The sequence below is a fragment of the Lutra lutra genome, chromosome 4 (assembly GCF_902655055.1).
Source record: "Lutra lutra chromosome 4, mLutLut1.2, whole genome shotgun sequence".
NCBI classification, from domain to species: Eukaryota; Metazoa; Chordata; class Mammalia; order Carnivora; family Mustelidae; genus Lutra; species Lutra lutra.
The window spans coordinates 191,020,001-191,037,968 of NC_062281.1; the positions used below are offsets into that span (position 1 = coordinate 191,020,001).

Consider the following 17,968-nt stretch of genomic DNA (forward strand, 5'->3'; position numbering starts at 1 on the left):
ACTTTAGAACTGCCCCAAGAACGCAAATGGCTGCAACCGCTTGGACAAAGTACCCAGTCCTGGCAGTATCTATTAAAGTGAGCAGGTGATGCCCTCTGACCCAGCAATTAATTGCACACCTCGGTCTACACTCATCGGAAACATGAGTCCCTGTGCAAGAGCAAACACAAACAGGAGTGTGTACGGCACTGCTATTCCGAATAGTCCCAAACTGGAAACTTCCCAAATGCACATCAGCAGTATAATGGAGAAATAAATGATGGCCTCTTTTCCCGGTGGAATGTTACATAGCAATGACAATGAGCGATCTACAAATGCACACAACAGTGTAAACGAATCTCATAAACGTGCAACTGAACAAACGAAGTCAGGCACAAGAGTATGTGCTCACGATTCTAATTATACAGAGAAGACAGGCAGAGCTCATCTATGTTGGCGGCGGAGGGGGAGACGGGGTGACCCCAGAAGGAGGGCAGTTACCCCAGGGTCAAAGGGTACGAGGGGCTTCTGGGTGCTGGTACTTTTCAGTTTCTTGATCTGGAAGCTGGGGACTTTTCACAAACTCAACACACCCTCAGTAGGAGTGGTTCAGCCAAGCTGACTTCCTGGCCACTTCAGGCCCAGCCACCCAGAGCCCCGAACTCCACCCCCCATCCCACCCCACCTCCAGGAATTGGACTGGAACCAGGAGGAGGCTCGGCCCACCAATCACTGTGCGTCCTCTCCTGGCCACAGTGATTCCAGGATGGGAGTGAGAATGACAAGTCAGTCCAGTGCCTTTGACACCCCGGTGTCTGTCTTCAGGTACTGCCTCCTGGAGTAGCAGAAAAGAGAATATCCACCTAGAGCTGCTGGTGACCACCTCCTGCTGCTCTTAGGGGTGAAACTTGAGAAAAGACCACCATGAAGGAGAGGAGAGCTCACAGCAGAGTGGTGGAGTCCTGAAGACAGCCTTTGAGTCCCTGGATCCAGCCATGCCTGAGGCTCTCCCTGGATTTTCAGTTCTATTCGCCAAAAAAATCTCCCTGCCTCCCCAGCCTCTCACCCCCCCACCATTTTTTTTTTTTTAACTTGGAACGGTTTGTCTTTTTTGGGTTTTTTTTTGGGGGGGGGTGGGTTTCGTTGTTGTTTTCGGTCATTTGCAGCTGCACGTTCCATTTTAGGAAGCTTCTAGTATTTAGAAAGTTCTTTCCTTGGAAATTGGCCCGCCTCTTGGAGCTAACCCTGATCTTTGTGTTGTTATCTAGAGATACCCAGAGCTGCCTGATGGCTCCTTCTCCTGGGTGATGACCTCAGTACCTCTCTTCTCCCTACAACACAGTTTTTAGACTCTTGCCAAAGTCTGGTACTCTGCGAAAAAAGATGCTATGGATGGGGCCTGACAGGCCAACTGTCGAGGAATGTTCTGGGTACCAGACTCCCACTGCTTAGCTTAATAAAATCTTATCAGCCCCTTCCCCCAAGAAAGTTCTTCAACGGTTATACTGAGCTCTCTGGCTGCCAAACTTCTAGGTATTTCTCCCAGGAAGTCAGGTTCTCTCAATGAAATCTCTTGGATCTGAATGCAGAATTCACAATTACTGTTGGTGACTTCATCTCATGGAAGTAACTGGCACCCATGTATCACCGCATTTGATATTTTGTACATATGACTCAGTCTGAGATATATTAGTTTAAACTATTTATTAAGTCCCAAGAGCAGTGCACGGGGGAGACAGTAATACCCACACACGGAGTAGGTAGGGAGATGATCACACATTCCATCAACAGGGGGAAGACGACACGCCAAACGGTGATGTAATGGAGAGAGCCTACTCCCTGGGGGGAGGCCAGGAAGAGCCCCCCTGAGAAGAGGACACCGGAGCAGAGAACCAGAGCGGGCCAGCCGTGTCCACGGCGGATGAAGGCAGGCCACGCCCACTAGAGCAAGCGGGTGGGGCAGGGAGGGGAGGACAGGGATGAGATGGGGTGAAGAGATCAGCTGGGACCAAGTCCTGGGGAGTCTTCACAGGGGAGACGCCTGGGTGTCACTCAGAGAGTGATGGGCAGCCTTAGCAAAGGAGCGCAGGGCCCGATTTGCATCCAGAATGGTGCTGCTGGCTCAGCGTGGAAGGACCAGAGAGAAGCCAGCTCGGGCCTCCAGGGATGAGAAAGGCCGGGAATCAGGCTATATTCAGGAGCTTGGCGGATGGGATGGGGGCTCGCGGGGGACAAGTAAGGATGACAGACGGGTGTGGGCTTGGGAGACTTGGGGGGGGGGAATACACTGAAATGGGGGAAGTGTGAGGGAGAAACAGATCTGGGGGCAACAAGATGGCAAGAGGTCCATTTCAGACACAGTGATCCGAGCCGCTTTGCGAACACCCCCGTGAAGACAGCAAAGGTGCAGCCCCTAGCATGGAGCCTAGGGGAGAGGTCTTTGCCGCTCCCAGCGCATTACTGGGGGTCAGCAGGCTCCCCCCAGAGACGCGTGAGATGGCCTGGAGAGAGAGGCTAAGCGAGGGCCAGACCCACCTCAAGGCACTAGAGACACCCACCAAAGATGAACCACGAGCCACCCTTCCTTGCTCTGAGTCAGCCACCACCGCCCTGTCTGCCCGCATCGAATCATCAGCACAGTTATCAAACGATCATGACCTGAGCTGAAATCAAGAGTCAGACGCTTCACCGAGAGGGCCACCCAGGTGCCCCTAGGGCCCTAATCTATTTCTAAGAGAGGAGGGCAAGCAAGGGTCCCAGCCACAGTGCTTCCATCAGCCCGGGAATGAGGTGGCAGCCCATCCACTAGTCTCCCCGGCACTGGCACACCGGCTGGCTGGTGGCTTGTGCCAAACTCAGGACCCCTGAGGCCTCCCTCTCGCTTCTCTGGAAGTTCCACTGTGTTAGGGCTGTGAGTCTGTCTTCTGGGTCTGCTAGGGTTCCACGTCTTTCTCGTGGCCATCGCAGGTGTGGCTGACACTCTGAGTAGGAGCCACTGCCCAGTGTTTTTCAATGGGAAGACGGGCTTTCTGTGCTGGAGTCCCATGCCCTAGGGAACAGCTTTCCACGGAACGCATGAGTCACTCACAGCCGGCTGGGTGCAGGGGACAAGCAGCGGGGAGAAGGGAAGTTATATCCTGCTTATCCGAGCGGTAAACATCCTCGTCCTCCCTGAGGGTTCCCTGAATGAGACAGGTCTGTACCCTCACCTGTTACTCCAGAGCAAGCGTGAACCCGTCTAGAGAGAGATGCTTTGTTCTTAGAACTTCAGGACAAAACATCTGTCAAAAACCCGGATTTCAGAGCTGAAAGTCACCACCCCGAAAGCTCAAGAGGCGTCTCAGAAACGTCTTGAAGGCGGCTATGCACGGTATCTAGTATCTACCATCAGCCTGGGCTGGATACTGGGACAAGGGATAGGGAGCCACCTGGGCTGGCCTTCTGAACCAGGCTGCGCGGAGCCAGGTCTCCTGACCTGGGCTGATTTTAAGGTGCTTCTCAGACTCCAGAAAGTCCTCCTAGTAAGTGTTCTGTTTCCAGACTCGCTTCCTCGGAGAATGAAGTGGATGCTTTTCCTGTTGCCTAATGTATGTGCAAAGTGGGGGGCACGCAGGCACTTCAGAGCTGAATTCCCAAGGTGCTTTATCCAGAGGCCCCACTTCGCAACCATCCCCAATCCTTTGGAGTTTTTAGTCGAACAGGAAAAAAGCAAAAAAAAAAAAAGGAAGAAAGAAAAAGATGACTTCGGGTAAGAAAAGAGTTGAACAGAATAAAAGGGACTTGCAGGGGGCGGGGGGGTCTCCTTTGGATGGTAGTTCAGGGGAGGGCGCTCAAGAGAGATCATTTTGGAGTCAAGGCCCAAAGGATGAGAAAGGTCAGGCAAAGATCCATGAAAGGCAGCTGGAGCGGGAAGTGCCTCTCCCTGAGGCAGGAGACCAGGCAGCTGGAGTCAACGACCCAGAGGCGGGATGACTGGGAGAGGCGGTGAGCCCCGACCCTGCAGGGCCTCATAGGCACAGTGTGGAGCCAGATTTTGTTAGCACGACAATGGGAGGCCACTGGAGGGTTTTAAGCAGGGGATTGATAAGCCCTGACTTTATGCTGGACAAAAATTGCTTTGGCTGCCGTGAGGAAAATGGAAGTGAGTGAGGCAAGAATGAGGTGGGAAAGCCACGAGCTCAGGGCCCCAGGCAAGAGCAGGCAAGGCAAGATGAATGCGGGAAAGCTCGGGCCCCACCTGCCACTAAATGCCCCCATCCTCTGCTCATCTGGGCTGGGGATCAGGCTTTCCAGCAGCCTTAGAGCTCCCCGCCCGCAACAACTTCCAGACAAAGAGCTGCAGGTAGAGACCAGATGGAAAATGGGACTGGCCCCGGGTTCCCCCAACAGGTGTAGTTTTAGGACAAGCGAGCTGTTCTCCCAAAACACAGAACCTTCCATGAGACCCGCTTCAGGGTGTCTCCCCTAGAGACCCGGGAGTAGCAGCATCCTCTGTCCCCTCTGGCCACCCCAGTTTGTGGGGTAGAAAGTGTCTGTGGCACAGCAAAGGAACAGCAGCCCCAGCAAGAGGGAGAACTTGGCTACGCGGGCGGGGTCCGGTGGTGGTCAGGTGAAGGAGGAACCTGTCTCCAAAGGAGGATGGGAGGGAAATGTCCAGAAGCCAGAGGCCAGCCAAGTCAGACACCCCCAAAACCATGCCCAGGACTAGGAAGAGGGGGCTTGTCTGGAGGGTGGTGACACCCCAGGCTCCCACCACAGGAGGGAAAGGGATGGGAGGGATGAAGGCCGAGGATGGATGAAATAACGGAGTCTCCAATGTCCACTGGCGGGTAAGCTGAGGGCGTGAGCTAACTGACTCCTCCTCTATCCGGGGCTGCCTCCCTCTTTCTTTGTTTCTTCTTTTCACTCTCTCCCATTTTTAAAAAAAGAATTTCTTTATTGGGGCGCCTGGTGGCTTAGTCGGTGAAGTGTGTGCCTTCGGCTTGGGTCCTGGGATGGAGCCCCGCGTCGGGCTCCCTGCTCAGGTTGGAGTGGGGGGAGGGGAGCCTGCTTCTTCCTCTCCCTCTGCCCTTCCCCCCACTTGTGCTCCCTCACTCTCTCTGTCAAATAAATAAATAACACCTTTTTAAAAAAAGATTTTATTTATTTGAAAGAGAAAGAAGGCGTGAGTGCAGAGGGTAGAGGCAGAGGGAGAGGGAGAAGCAGACTCCCCACTGAGCAAGGAGCCTGACTTGGGACTTGATCCCAGGATCCTGGGATCATGACTGAGACAAAGGCAGAGGCTTCACCGACTCAGCCACCCAGGTGTCCCATACTCTCTCCCATTTTAAATGGGTCTCCCTTGAACTTCTATTATTTAATAGAATGGTAACTTTTATTTTGAATATTTAAAAATGAAAAAAAAAATCCTCAGTGCAGGAGAACCAAATACACAGACATCGAAGAATGAGAAGCAAAGGTCTCTGGAAATTCTGTTCTATGAAAAGAGAGAGAAGGAGAGGAAGGGAAAGAGAGAGAGAGACTCCTGACTTCTTCTGATGTCATCAGAAAAATGAGCCAACTATCCTACCAAAAAAATTCGATCCCAACTATCTCCTATGATGTTCAGTTCACAGCCCACCCAGGGAGGCCAAGGGCCTGCACCCGAGTGGAAGAATCTGACACTAGCCATCAAAATCAAGAGACAGGTCCACGCTCTTAGGTCTGGTAATTTGGGGAAATTGGGGAATTATCCTAAGGAAGCAATGCAAAGGGGGTGCGGGGAAGCTACATGTACGAAGATACTCATCTATGGTTTTCATGAAAGTGGAAAATCAAAAATCACAGGGAAATTCTGATAATTAACAGGAGTGAAGACAGTCATCACAACGGCACCTGTGTACCAGAGCCCTGCAGATACAGCCCCCGAGAGATGGAACCAGGTGCCCCTCCGTTCGCCATGGCAACATCTGTTTGTGGACAAAACGTATCAGAAAGCACAGAAAAAATGGAAACAGCTGTTAACGGGTGAATATGGAGCCTATGACAATGATTTCAAAGTTCTGTTATCTAGGAATGTCAGGCAAGCACGTGGTTTTAAAAATTAATGAAAGCTAAACCGTTTGCAGCAAAAAAAAAAAAAAAAAAAAAAAAAAAAAAAGAGCAGCCCCCCACCCCCGCCCTGCACGTCCAAACCTCCCACCCCCGGCTTCAGATTTTTTTTTTGGGTATTTGTCTCCAATTTTCTTTTTTTTTTTTTTTATTTTTTTTTAAAGATTTTATTTATTTATTTGACAGACAGAGATCACAAGTAGGCAGAGAGACAGGCAGAGAGAGAGGAGGAAGCAGGCTCACCGCTGAGCAGAGAACCCGATGCAGGGCTCGATCCCAGGACCCTGGGATCATGACCTGAGCCGAAGGCAGAAGCTTAACCCACTGAGCCACCCGGGTGCCCCTGTCTCTAATTTTCTAAATAACCGATTCACATGGGTACTTCTCGATTTCCGACTTTTAACTTCTGACCTTAGAAGATGAGACTGTGCCTTCTGCACACACGCATATATCCTCTTCTCCATCTTCTGAACATAGCTACGTGATTAATTTTTTTGTTAATCAAACTTGTGGGCACCTGGGTGGCTCAGTTGGTTAAGTGTCTGCCTTCAGCTCAGGTCATGATCCCAGGGTCACGGGATCGAGCCCCGCATCGGGTTCCCTGCTCAGTGGGGAGTCTGCCTCTCCCTCTCCCTCCCTCAGTAAGTAAATAAAATCTTAAAAAAAAAACAACTGAAGTGCTTACATTATTATGACTACATAAACAGTGTTTAACACTAAACCACATAGTATATTCTGGTTTTATTTCCTTCTTATTCAACTTTTTGTTATTTCTATAGTTGATAGTTGCCTCACTTATAATTTGCTTCATTTTCTATGTACAAATATAATTCCTTTGTTTTATATATGCAAATACGTAATTCTTCCCCCAACTCTGTAACAGAACTATGAAACTCTTCCTAAAACGGTAAACAGGTCCGATAATCCACCAGCTTCATTTTTTTTTTTTCTTGAAGATATCCCTCCTGGTGCCCTCAGCTATACTGCTCCAAACTCGCCCGGCTGATCTCTACGCGGGCTGTGCAGTTGCACCACTGGGACTTTGCTTCACCGTGATGATGGGAATTCTCACCATTCTCTCCACCCGTCAAGGTTCTGGGTTGCAAGTAAAGAAGCCAGCTCTCACTGATTAAGCAGAAAAGTTGCTGACAGATCATTTGGCTTATTTGCTGCACTGTGAGGAGTTTCACAGCTCTGTTGGAGAGTTTGAGGAAGAATTGGTGATTAGTACATTGCGAACATAGCAAATAAAGAGACGAGGAGGTGCTTATCAACTCCAGGAAAAACAGAAAGCTGAACCAAAAAAGAAACAGAACCTGGTACCCTGGACTCCCCAGTGCAGGTCTGATGGCGGAACTGCCCCTACTGCCACTGATACTAAATGCCAGTTGGTACCTCGGCCATGTCCATGCCAACAAGTTGACCTTGGAGCCCATCATGGCTGCCAGGGCCATAACCACGGTACAGCACATGCTTCATCCCTCTCCTCTGCCAAAATACAGCATGGGTGCACTCATCCATGGAGTCTAGGTCACGGGCCCCGGCTACAGGGAAAGTTTAGAAGTCAGTACTTTTCAGTTCCCGTGGTTGGGTAGGTGTTTGGTTTTTTCCTCTGCACTTGCAAAACTCGAAGTAAGGTAACAGCTGAAATACTGAAAGCTATTTGGGAACGGAGCCAAATAAGAACAAGAGACAATCACATATTGTATCACTTGTTCCGCTTTCTTAGTTGACTCTCATTTTCGTAGGGCACCGTCTCCATGAGTTTCCTTGAACAGTGATACAAAGGCGTGTGTACGTGCATGCGTGTGCACACACAGAGCTTTGGAAAATTCACACCTACAGAGGTGCCTTTATGCTATTATTTTGTTTGAATGACAATTACAGAATTCTCGCCCAGGAATTAATTTCCCTTGGAAATTTGAAAGAGTTGCTCCATTGTCTTGTGGCTTCTGGTGCTGCTTTTGTGAAGTCCAGTGCCATTTTTTATCTGATCTTCTAGATGTGGCCCCTTTTCTCTTTGTTGGCTTTTGGCAAGTTCTATCGCTGGAGTTTTGAAAGTTCATGATGACGTCCTGTAGTACACACTTTACTTTTTGTTTAGTATTACTATTACTATTACTTCTATTACTCATTGTTGAGTTCTACTCAGATACTCTTCATACTCATTGTTGAGTTCTACTATTACTTCTATTACTCATTGTTGAGTTCTACTCAGATACTCTTTATACAGAAGTTCCTTCAGTTCTAGAATTTTTTCCTATAGCTTGGTAACTTCCTTTTCTTCATTTTTCTCTCTGTCTTGAGTTCCTCTGAGGTGGATAGCAGGAGTCCTGAACTGATCCTCCAGTTTTCTTATATTTTCTTTCTTATTCTCCATCTCTTAAGTCTTTTTGTTTTATTTCATAGAAATTCACTTTTCGGGGCGCCTGGGTGGCTCAGTGGGTTAAAGCCTCTGCCTTCGGCTCGGGTCATGATCTCAGGGTCCTGGGATCGAGCCCTGAATGGGGCTCTCTGCTCAGCAGGGAGCCTGCTTCCTCCTCTCTCTCTCTGCCTGCCTCTCTGCCTACTTGTGATCTCTGTCAAATAAATAAAATCTTTAAAAAAAAAAAAAAAGAAATTCACTTTTCAATCTCTAGCTTTATTCTTTTTTATTTTATTTTTTAGATTTTATTTACTTATTTGAGAGAGAGAGACAGAAAGTGAGAGAGAGCACTAGAGGGGAGAAGGTCAGAGGAAGAAGCGGACTCCCCATGGAGCTGGGAGCCAGATGTGGGACTCCATCCCAGGACTCGTGGATCACGACCTGAGCTGAAGGCAGTCGCTCAACCAGCTGAGCCACCCAGGGGCCCTCTAGCTCTATTCTACTGAGATTTTTGCTTCTACTATTAGTTGCTGTTTTGTTTGGTTTTTGGTTTTTTTTTTTTAAGATTTTGTTTTTAGGGGCACCTGGGTGGCCCAGTTAGTTAAGTGGCTGCCTTCCGCTCGGGTCATGATCCCGGGGTCCTAGGATAGAGCCCACATAGGGTTCCCTGCTGGGCAGAGAGCCTCCTTCTCCCTCTCCCTGCAGCTCTGCTTGTGCTCTCTCTCCATCTCTCTGTCAAATAAACAAAATATTTAAAAAAAAAAAAAGATCTTATATTTAAGCAATCTCTATACCCAACATGGGGCTCGAACTCACAACTCTAAGATCAAGAGTCACACGCTCTGGACTGAGCCAGCACCACACCTCTACCATCACAGTTTTTATATCCCAGAGCCTACTGTTGTTTCATGAGTATTTGTTTCTCAACAACCATGTTTATGACTTCTGGCCCATTTTTTGTTCATTTGGGTCTCTGTTTTTCATGCTAGGAACGTCATTCTATGTGGGATGATCCACAGGTGTACATTCAAACTTAAGAGAGGCACTCAGAGCTGTCTGTGCACAGATAAAGGCTAGTTGCTTGGCAGGCATCACTGTGAAATGACAAAGCAGCAAGCAAGCTTTCCAAGAGGGTCCCTTCAATGTTAGTCTTTGGGGGTCATTTTTTCTTGTGAGCTCCATTTCCTCAGAGAGAAGTTCTTCAAGGCCCCAACCAGAGAGGGGTATAGATTAGGCTGCCATGTTCTGGGAGCCAAGCAGGGAAAGGTTTCACTGTTTAGTATACCAACTTTCACTGAATCTTTCTGTTCTCAATACAGTGCCTCTTATATTCAGCTGATCCCATGCCTCCTTCCACTCCAGTCTAGGCCTGAGCTGCTCTGGTTCAACGAGGCCTCTGGAAAAACAGGCATCTTCCACTGGGATGGAGGAGGGAGCCACCTGACTATGTGGGCTGAGAGAGGGGTCTGTTGCTCCAACACACACCTTCAATTTTCCTGCTTCCAGCCCACCCCACAGTCCGTCATCAGGAACACTGTAGCTCCCACTCTTGGGCCTTTGGTGGGTCCTTGAACACACCTGCCTTCCTCTACCATGACACAGGACATTCTAGACTTTAAGTTTTACATCTCTTTTACCGACCTGCTTTCTGTTTCTCAAAGTACTTGCTCACTCCTCCTCCGTCATTTCCTTTTCTGTTTTCTTAAGAATTTTGTCCTTTTTTAATCCCTTACTCTCATTTTAGTGGGCTTTTGAAACAGAGCCAGGAGAAACATATGCATTCAATTAGTCGTATTTTCATGGAAGTCCATAGTAACATTTAACAATACATAAAAAGTAAGTTTCCAAAGATAGGCATATAGGAGGTTTTCTGGGGGACTTGGGGGAGGATACCCCTTCAAGGAAACAGTGGTTCCCTCGGGGGTGGTTAGGGGACAATGGGTTATGCCAAGTTGGGGGGCAAACTTTCAACAGTAAGTGGGCATTTCTTAATAAATGAAAAAGTATGAGGGTTAAAAATTATTAAAAGACATCTACTGAAACAAGACTCAAGATACTGTTGGGGCCTCTGGGTGGCTCAGTCAGTTAAATATATGACTCTTGGTTTTGGCTCAGGTCATGATCTCTGGGTCATGCGATCGAGCCCCGCATCAGGCTCCACGCTCAGCGCGGAGTCTGCTTGGGATTCTCCCTCTCCCTCTGTCCCTTCCCCTGTGCCCGTGTTCTCTCTCTCCCTCTCTCAAACAAACATAAATCTTTAAAAAAGAGAGAGAGAATCAAGATACTGCAAATAGATAAACAGATGTACAGAAGAAACTCCAATCCCCCAACAGAGGTCTACACAATCCATGGTTTTTAACTATGTTCCAGAGTTCTGGGGTTCCACGGAAGCAACCCCAAGATCTTCAGAGGGTGGCGGAAATGGGACAGGATGCTGAGTGGACATCCTAAGCCAATCTCTGCCTGGACCACAGGGCACTCCGTTTTTTTCAACTCTATAGGTCAAAATTCTGTTTTAATATCTTGAGCTTTTTAAGGAGAGCCACACTAACAAAGAAGTTCAGAAAGTACTGATGAAGATCTAGAGAAAAAGAGGTTGGGGTGGGGCGGGGGTGGGGGGAAGCTTCCAAGGATGCCCCCAGGTTGTAAGCCTGGGCTCCTTTCCATCAGAAATGACAGGAGCTGCTCAAGCATCCAAACAGCAAAGCCAATGCTTGGCCAGTATCAGTCTCTGGCCTCAGTTTCTTCATTTGCACCAAGAATGGACTGTATCCATCTCCCAGCGAACATCCAGGGAGTTCTAATGAGCACTGCCTTACTGATACAGCGACTGCCAACTCTCTGGAAAGACAGAATGTCCCTACCTAAGAAGTCTCTGAGAAGCAATGCCAAGTTGCAAGAATTCACTCCATTCCCTTTGGATGGAAGTTTTCATTTTTCTTTCCCCAAAAAGGCCAGCCCAACTCTACCATGACTGAAGCAAGTCAAATAACTTAGTAATGAGCCCCAGGGTTCCTGGGAGCAGAGCCTCCCCCCTCCCTTCATGGGCAGCAGTATCCCTCTCCTGGGGAGCCAGCCCAGGTCTAGTTCATTTCCCTTTGTTGGCTCATAGCACGCATCTGGGTCATTCTCTTCCTCTGCATGATCTAGTCCTAGATCAGAAGTCAGAGAGCTTCTCCTTTGGCTGGATGGTCAGGGAGGATGGAGTCTGTTCAAATTCTTAAGCTGTCTACGAAATCACATCTCTTCTTTCCCACACACTTGTCTCCTTCACCCAACCTACCTCTCTGGAATGGTCCAAGAAAGACCAGCAGCAAAGGCCCCTCTGGCTGGCAGATCAAAGATGCTTTGGAATCAATGAGCACCATTCCGCCCCTGCCTCACTCTGAGCTCCTTATCTGTCTGGGGGGGGGGGGGGGAGAAAGAAAGAAAGAAAGAATGAATGAATGAATGAATGAATGAAATTTTTGAAGGAGAAAGTCTCCCCAAAACTTCTCCCCAAAACATTCCTTCACAGGACTTTAGCTCAAAAATAACTGTTTCGCTTAGGCTCTCATTTCGCAAACCAGTCACATTCTGCTTCATGGGCCCTTCTCACCACCCAGGTCACCGCCACCCCAGCTCCTTTGGTGGTACGGAAGCAAAGCGGAACATTTCATGACACAGAAATATATAGGTATATACCTCAGATCATGCTTAGTTATTCGTTGGTTTTGTTTGGTTTTTTGAAGGCAAAGTGTAATGGTCTGTGTCAAGCCTGGGTTCAAGTTCCATTCAAGGGATAGGAAAAGCAGATTCCTGGACTTGAGTTCCCCATTTAAGTACTAAATTGCATCATACAGGCAGATTCATCCCTGCCTGCAGAAGAGGGAAAAGGGCGGGTGTGTGGAGAGAAGGGCCTCCCACTACTGCATCCCTGGAGTTTCTTTCCCCCCACTGCCCGCCACTCCAGTAAATAATCTGACCCCAGAGACAGGAAGACCCCTGAGCTCCGGAAGCCCAGCAGGCTGGATGCTACGAGTAAGATCCGCCCCATTCTCCAAAACACAGGCCCCGGGCACAGCTACCTCCACAGCGGGAGCCCACTGGGCAAGGCTGGGAGGGCTTCTGAAGAGCAGGGAAGCCTAAATCATTTGCTTCGCCATAAGTAAAAAGCCCACTGCTGGGAAGCCATTGGAAAAGGTGTCCCTTCCAAGAATACAGTTCCCAGGGACCGGGCTGGAATTCTCGCTGCTGAGAGCCGAATCCCGGGCAGGATACCCGATGGACCCTGCTGCCGGAGCCCAGGAACGGGGGCTTGGACGGTCTCTTCACCCAGCATTCAGCGGAGGAGAGCAAGGGAAATGAGAGGTCAGCGCCAGGAGCTGCGGAAGAACGAACTTCCACTGCTGACCAATGGAGTTATTAACAAGAGGACAAACCCAGCAGTTCGGTTACAGGGAAATGAGACACGATTATAGAGAAAACACTTTCAAAACGAGCAAAGACAAAGCAGAAAACATGATGGAGCCAAGAGAAGGAAGAGTTAGGGAAAGCAAGAAGGAATTAGTCCTCAGGAATTCAGGTCAGGAAACAGGGAGCTGGGGCAGAATTCACAAGAGGGCGGCCGAGGAGGAGGCTCTTCCCGGAGGAAGGTGCGTCTTCGGCTCTGGCCCTCCTGGCGCCCAGGACCTCGGGATCTGGGTCGCCCGCCCTCTAGCCCTCTGGGTTCAAGGGCAAAGCTTGGGAGGCAACGCCAGGAACCGACACAGCGCAGGATGCTCCGTCCCGAATCGGGGACAGGGGGAGGGGTGGATGCACGCGGCAACTGCTGGGTCCCTGACAAGTAAACAGCCTGCCCTGAACAGGCGCGTCCACGTCCGGAGCCCGGCTGAGGGCCCTGCTCATCCCATCAAGGGCGGCAGCGGGACACCCCGGATCCCCGCCCCCCGGAGGCACAAAAGGGATGCACGGAGATCGGGAGAGCGTGAACCAGCCCACACCCGGGAATCACAACGCGAGCGCGGCCCCCTGCCTCGGCCTCCCCGGCAGCGTCCGGTCCGCCCCGGGACGCGCGCGCCTCCCCCAGTCCCCACGCCCCTGGACCCCGACCGCCCCAGGCGGACAAAGCCGGGCGCTGGGCGGGGCGGGTGTGCGCAGGGGGGCACTGGGACCCCGCAGACGCCCGCACAGGTGGGCTCCGTACCGGGTGTCGGTGCCGGGGGCGGGGCCCGATCTCCCTGGAGACGGTTGCCCAGGGGACGCGGCGGGCGGGTCCCGGAGCTACGCGAGCCTCCCGGCGGCAGCTCCGAGCCCGCGGGGGCCTGAGGGCAGGCCCGCGGCGCGGAGCCGGCGAGCGGGGCAGCAGCGGAGGGGCGCGGCCCGGGGCGGGGCCCGGACAGGGGGCCGACGCGGGCGGGGCCAGGGGCGGGGCGCCGGCAGGGGGCGGGACTGGGGGCGGGGCCAGGGCCCGCCGCGCCGCGGGCACCGTCGGCAAATTCTCCCGCCCCCAGCCAGGCGGAGTGTCGGAGAGCCAGCGACCGCGGGGAGGGCGCGGCGGACGCCGCTGCAACTCCTCCCCGACCCCCGCTGCTCCAGTCCGCCCGGCGGGTGGGGCGTGCGCCTGGAGCCGCGAGCGCCCAGGCCACCGCGGGACCCCGGGCGGCGTGCGCATGCTGGCCCTGGCTCCCCTCCCGGCTGGTAACCGGAGAACTGAAAGTGCCATTTGCAAAGGGAGCGGGGGCTGGTGGTCCGCCAAACCGCTCTCCCCGCCCGGGTCCCCAGGGAGTCACCAGAACCGACGGGCACCGGACCTCCGTCCCTGATCTGGAGCCTAGGTCACCCGCGTCACTGGCCATCCCGGGGTCTGGGCTCCCATCCGGTGTGCGAGCTGTTCCCCGGCCGCTGGGCCTGCCTTTCCATCGGGGTTCCCCTTACAGGTCGGATTCAGCAGGTAAATGGATCTGCCCGGGGCCTTCGCTCCTACATCCATGCATGACAATGAACCACGTTCGCACTGGCGGGGCGTTGGTGCAGTAACCCCCCACCCTGCGCCTCGCACAGCGCTCCAGGGAATCCGCGCATCCCCCTGTGAGGTGGGTGCTGTTCCCCGCCACCCCCCCCCCCGGGCTGTAAATGACAAACCCGAAGCTCCAAGGGCAAGCGGTTGACCCTCACGTGCACACAGGTCGCACGCAGCGGCAGGGCCAGCTTCGGAACGACCATGGTTTGGCACGGGACTGCTGTGCTTCTTGCCCGGCGGTGTCCCGTGTCCCTCAGAATGTTCTTTAGGCTCCACAGCTCTAGACTTCAAGCTCTGCCCCGGTGGAGCAACAAGAGGAGAAAGCGTGCGAGTGCAGAATCACCCCAGATGTCCCAGCAGGTGCAGCTGCCCCGGGGTGGACAGAAGTGGTCTGAGGACCACTCTGGTAGTCGTCTCCGCCTGCACCAAGTGTTCCAGGCCAGGCGCCCAGGGCAGGCCGTCCATCCGAGACCCCAGAGCCTCCCTCTGTACCACGCCTCCCGCCCCCATTGCCCTGTGCCCCCAGGGGAGTAAAGGAGAAAAACAGCCCTAAGCTCCAGGAATTGTGAAGAAGCCTGAGATGAGAGGACCAGGTTGTGGGGGGGTCCCACCACCCTCGGTGACCTTTGTGTCCCCCACCAGCACCCGTCAACCCTGTCAGGACTGGGGTCCAGCATCCCTGACATCTCAGGGCAAGAGGAGGCATCCCCCTCCGCATCCCAACCCCGATGTCACATACACTCAGAAAGACAAACACTCCCATACTCGTTCACACACACACACTCCACACTCAGGCATGCGCCAAGTCACTCCCTCACACGTGCCCAGACACACATGGATGCATGTTCACGAAGACACACCCACACACAATTATGTAAACTGACACACGATGACACAGACACAGAGACCACACACACACACACACCCACGGCACACATTCACACACTGAACCTCCCCCGGCCACGCACACGGCCCAGTGTGGTTATGCACTTGGCAGATGACATCTGGAAAAGGCGGAGCCTGGGCCCTGGTGGCAACCACCCAGTGTGCCACCCGTCCACCCCAGGGCTACACTCCGGGGCTGCTGCTACTTTGCCTTTCACTCCTCCCACCCCCAGCTGGGAAGGGGAGCCAGGCAACATGGAAGGAGGTCAGGGTGATAAAGGGCGGGCCTCCTGCTGAGCTGCCCTTGACTCACCGGCAGGGAGCCTAGGGGTGCTGCGGCTGGGGTGGAGTATGAGGATGAGACATAAGCCACCAGAAGTCACAGCCGGATCTTACTTAGGCTGACTGAGCCAGGAGTTCTCTCTGACAGCCATCCTGACAGGGGTCGGTAGCATCCCCAAAAACCCCCAGCCAGGAAAGGATAATGACCCCATGCCACCAAGCCTGGGGAGAGATTCAACATGGGCAAACAGTCTTCCGGGTTCCACTCCCCCATCCTCACTGTGTGTGCCCTTCTCCGTCGGGACCCAGTCCCGCAGACTTCCCTTTCTTTCCGGCATGGAAAGCCAAGTGCAAAGGCAAGGTCCTTATCAGCAGTGGAACCCAAGGACATAATCTGGGGTTCAAGCTGGGAGCATCAGGTACTGGTCCCTCTGGAACCCAGAGGAAAAGCCAGCATTCTTTGAAATGGCAGAAGCCACCAAAAGTCATCCTGCCCGTATGAGAACAACAGACTGAAATTGCACTAACAAATCCAGAAAGACACATCACACAGTAATTTGGGAGAATGAGGTGAATTAAGACAGGTGAGTGGAACATCTGGAACAATGCCTGGTGTATACAGTAATTGCTCAAAATGCGCTTGCTCTCACAGATGGGAAACACGCAAAGAGGCGGACTGGTGTGCTCAACGCGGCAGAGAGAAAAGGAAACACCAAAGTGTCCCGATTCCTGCCTCATTCAGGGCTCAGGTATGTTAAATCCTTTCTGAGATACAGATGAGGGTCTAAATTAAAGAGTTTGGCACCTAAATAGGTCTCACCACTCTTCCGGAAAGCAGAGTAAATAGAGAAATTAGATTCCCGCCTTCCTACTTGCTACAGCCAGAAAGATTGGACCCTCTTTGTGAGTTTACAACCACAAGGCAGGAAACCAGATGAACCTCTGCTCCTACCCATGAAACCCCTTGCTAAGATCAACAAGTTCCATAAGAGAAAAGCTTCTCCGCGCCATTAGTCACTCCTCCTCCTCTCTCCCAACACCCCCAGGTAAGCTCATGGTGAGGAAATGTCAGCTTCTCCCCGGTGCCCACCAATATCCCAACCACCAACCTTCCTGGAATTCCAGTGGCCTCTTCCTGTTCACATGGGGCACCCCACATTGTAGGGGCTTAGACCATGTCCTCCCCAAACACGCCACTTGGGGATACTGATCGTTCTGAATTAAAGGTATTGGAGAAACAGCCTCGCAGGAAGGACACTGGGCACTTTCTTTGTCCCCTGGGCAGGAGAGAAATCGCGTCTGTGAAAGGTACTCCTCCCCGTATAGGGCGGGGGTGGGGTGGGAGGGTGGGGAGGACAGAAGGCATCCTTATCGCCAGATGAATTTAGGGCCAAGAAGGCCACGAAAACAAACCTTTTTACTTCACCATTTTACTACCCCAAGCTCGAACCCCTGTTTTGTCAATCCTTCATACATTTATTGTTTCTCTGTCTAAAAAGTATAAAGCTTCCTGCTTTGGTGACATCTTTGAATCTCATATTTTTGTGGGGCTCCCGTCCTTTAGTAATTTAATTTGTTTTTCTCCTGTTAACCTGTCTTTTATCTTTGGGTGGATGGGGGGGAGGGTTCTCAGCCAAGAATCTAGAATTATTCCTCCTGCCCTACAGGATTTTTAGGGGCGAGCAGATGAGATGTGGAGTAGAGTGGAGAACACGAATGCTACAGTCAGTAAAAGAGGCAACTAATAAGAAACAAAAAAAGCGCAGCTAAATGTTTTTCATTCTTTTAGGAAAAACAGGAGGACTCTGGAAAATAATCCTCCTCAAAGGGGAGAGATAGTTTCCCTAGTTCTTCATATAATCCCTCCATGGCTTTGTCTCCTTGATCTTTTACTCTCCAGGCGCTCACACGAGGGAGTCTACTTACAGGAACATCTGGCCCCTGCTTTCCTGCCATCTTCACATATTTCCATTAATCTTCGAGACTCTCACCCCCCATTAATTCAAAAAGTGGCTCATCTGTAGTTAAAAAGCAAAGTTAATTAGAATCTGGAGTTTCTTTTTTTCCTTTGGCCAATTCCCCAAGCTTAGACCAAAGTCTGTGTTAATTGAGGCTGTCTGAGTTTGTGACCTGGGGTGCCGAGGGGAGCAGCAGAGGGAAAAAATGATGCTGGTGTCCACAGTGCAAGATCTTTCCGGTGTATACCAAAAGCACTCAATGCTTGCAGGGACTCTCTGGCCACAGGTAGGAGCATGAGCCCCGGCATTAGATCTGGGTTTGGAAGAGTTTTCTAACCACTCCAGAGCTGTTTCCTCATCTGTAAAAGCAGGTATGACTGCACACGGTGCCCAGCTCAGCCAGCAAGG

The 17,968-nt window shown here is 51.7% G+C and overlaps 2 protein-coding genes across 7 annotated transcripts in view; one reads left to right on the forward strand and one right to left on the reverse strand.

The window, feature by feature from the left end:
• Positions 1 to 17,968, reverse strand: part of PIK3CD (phosphatidylinositol-4,5-bisphosphate 3-kinase catalytic subunit delta) — a 50,012-nt gene that overhangs the window by 16,623 nt on the left and 15,421 nt on the right. For 2 of the 6 annotated variants that reach the window (XM_047723822.1, XM_047723817.1), the window contains exon 2: positions 11,718 to 11,836. The exons of 1 other annotated variant lie outside the window; for it this stretch is intronic. The gene's annotated coding sequence lies outside the window, so the exon portion shown is untranslated. Of the gene's footprint in view, positions 1 to 11,717; positions 11,837 to 13,619; positions 13,763 to 17,968 lie in introns of those variants that run through there. 3 more of the 6 variants (XM_047723819.1, XM_047723820.1, XM_047723818.1) reach the window with 2 other exon arrangements.
• LOC125097425 (translation initiation factor IF-2-like) lies at positions 13,229 to 17,873 on the forward strand. Its single transcript, XM_047724954.1, has 5 exons — positions 13,229 to 13,606; positions 13,748 to 14,366; positions 16,255 to 16,351; positions 16,484 to 16,648; positions 17,270 to 17,873. Exons 1-4 carry the CDS (start codon positions 13,229 to 13,231, stop codon positions 16,614 to 16,616), a joined length of 1,227 nt encoding a protein of 408 aa, XP_047580910.1. The 3' UTR covers positions 16,617 to 16,648; positions 17,270 to 17,873.

Coding starts and splice junctions, on each gene's coding strand:
- LOC125097425 (XM_047724954.1), top strand. CDS start 13,229: ATGCACGCGGCAACTGCTGGGTCCCTGACAAGTAAACAGCCTGCCCTG. Junction 14,367..16,254: donor TTACAGGTCGGATTCAGCAG/GTAAATGGATCT, acceptor TTGCTCTCACAG/ATGGGAAACACGCAAAGAGG. Junction 16,352..16,483: donor CTGCCTCATTCAGGGCTCAG/GTATGTTAAATC, acceptor TACTTGCTACAG/CCAGAAAGATTGGACCCTCT.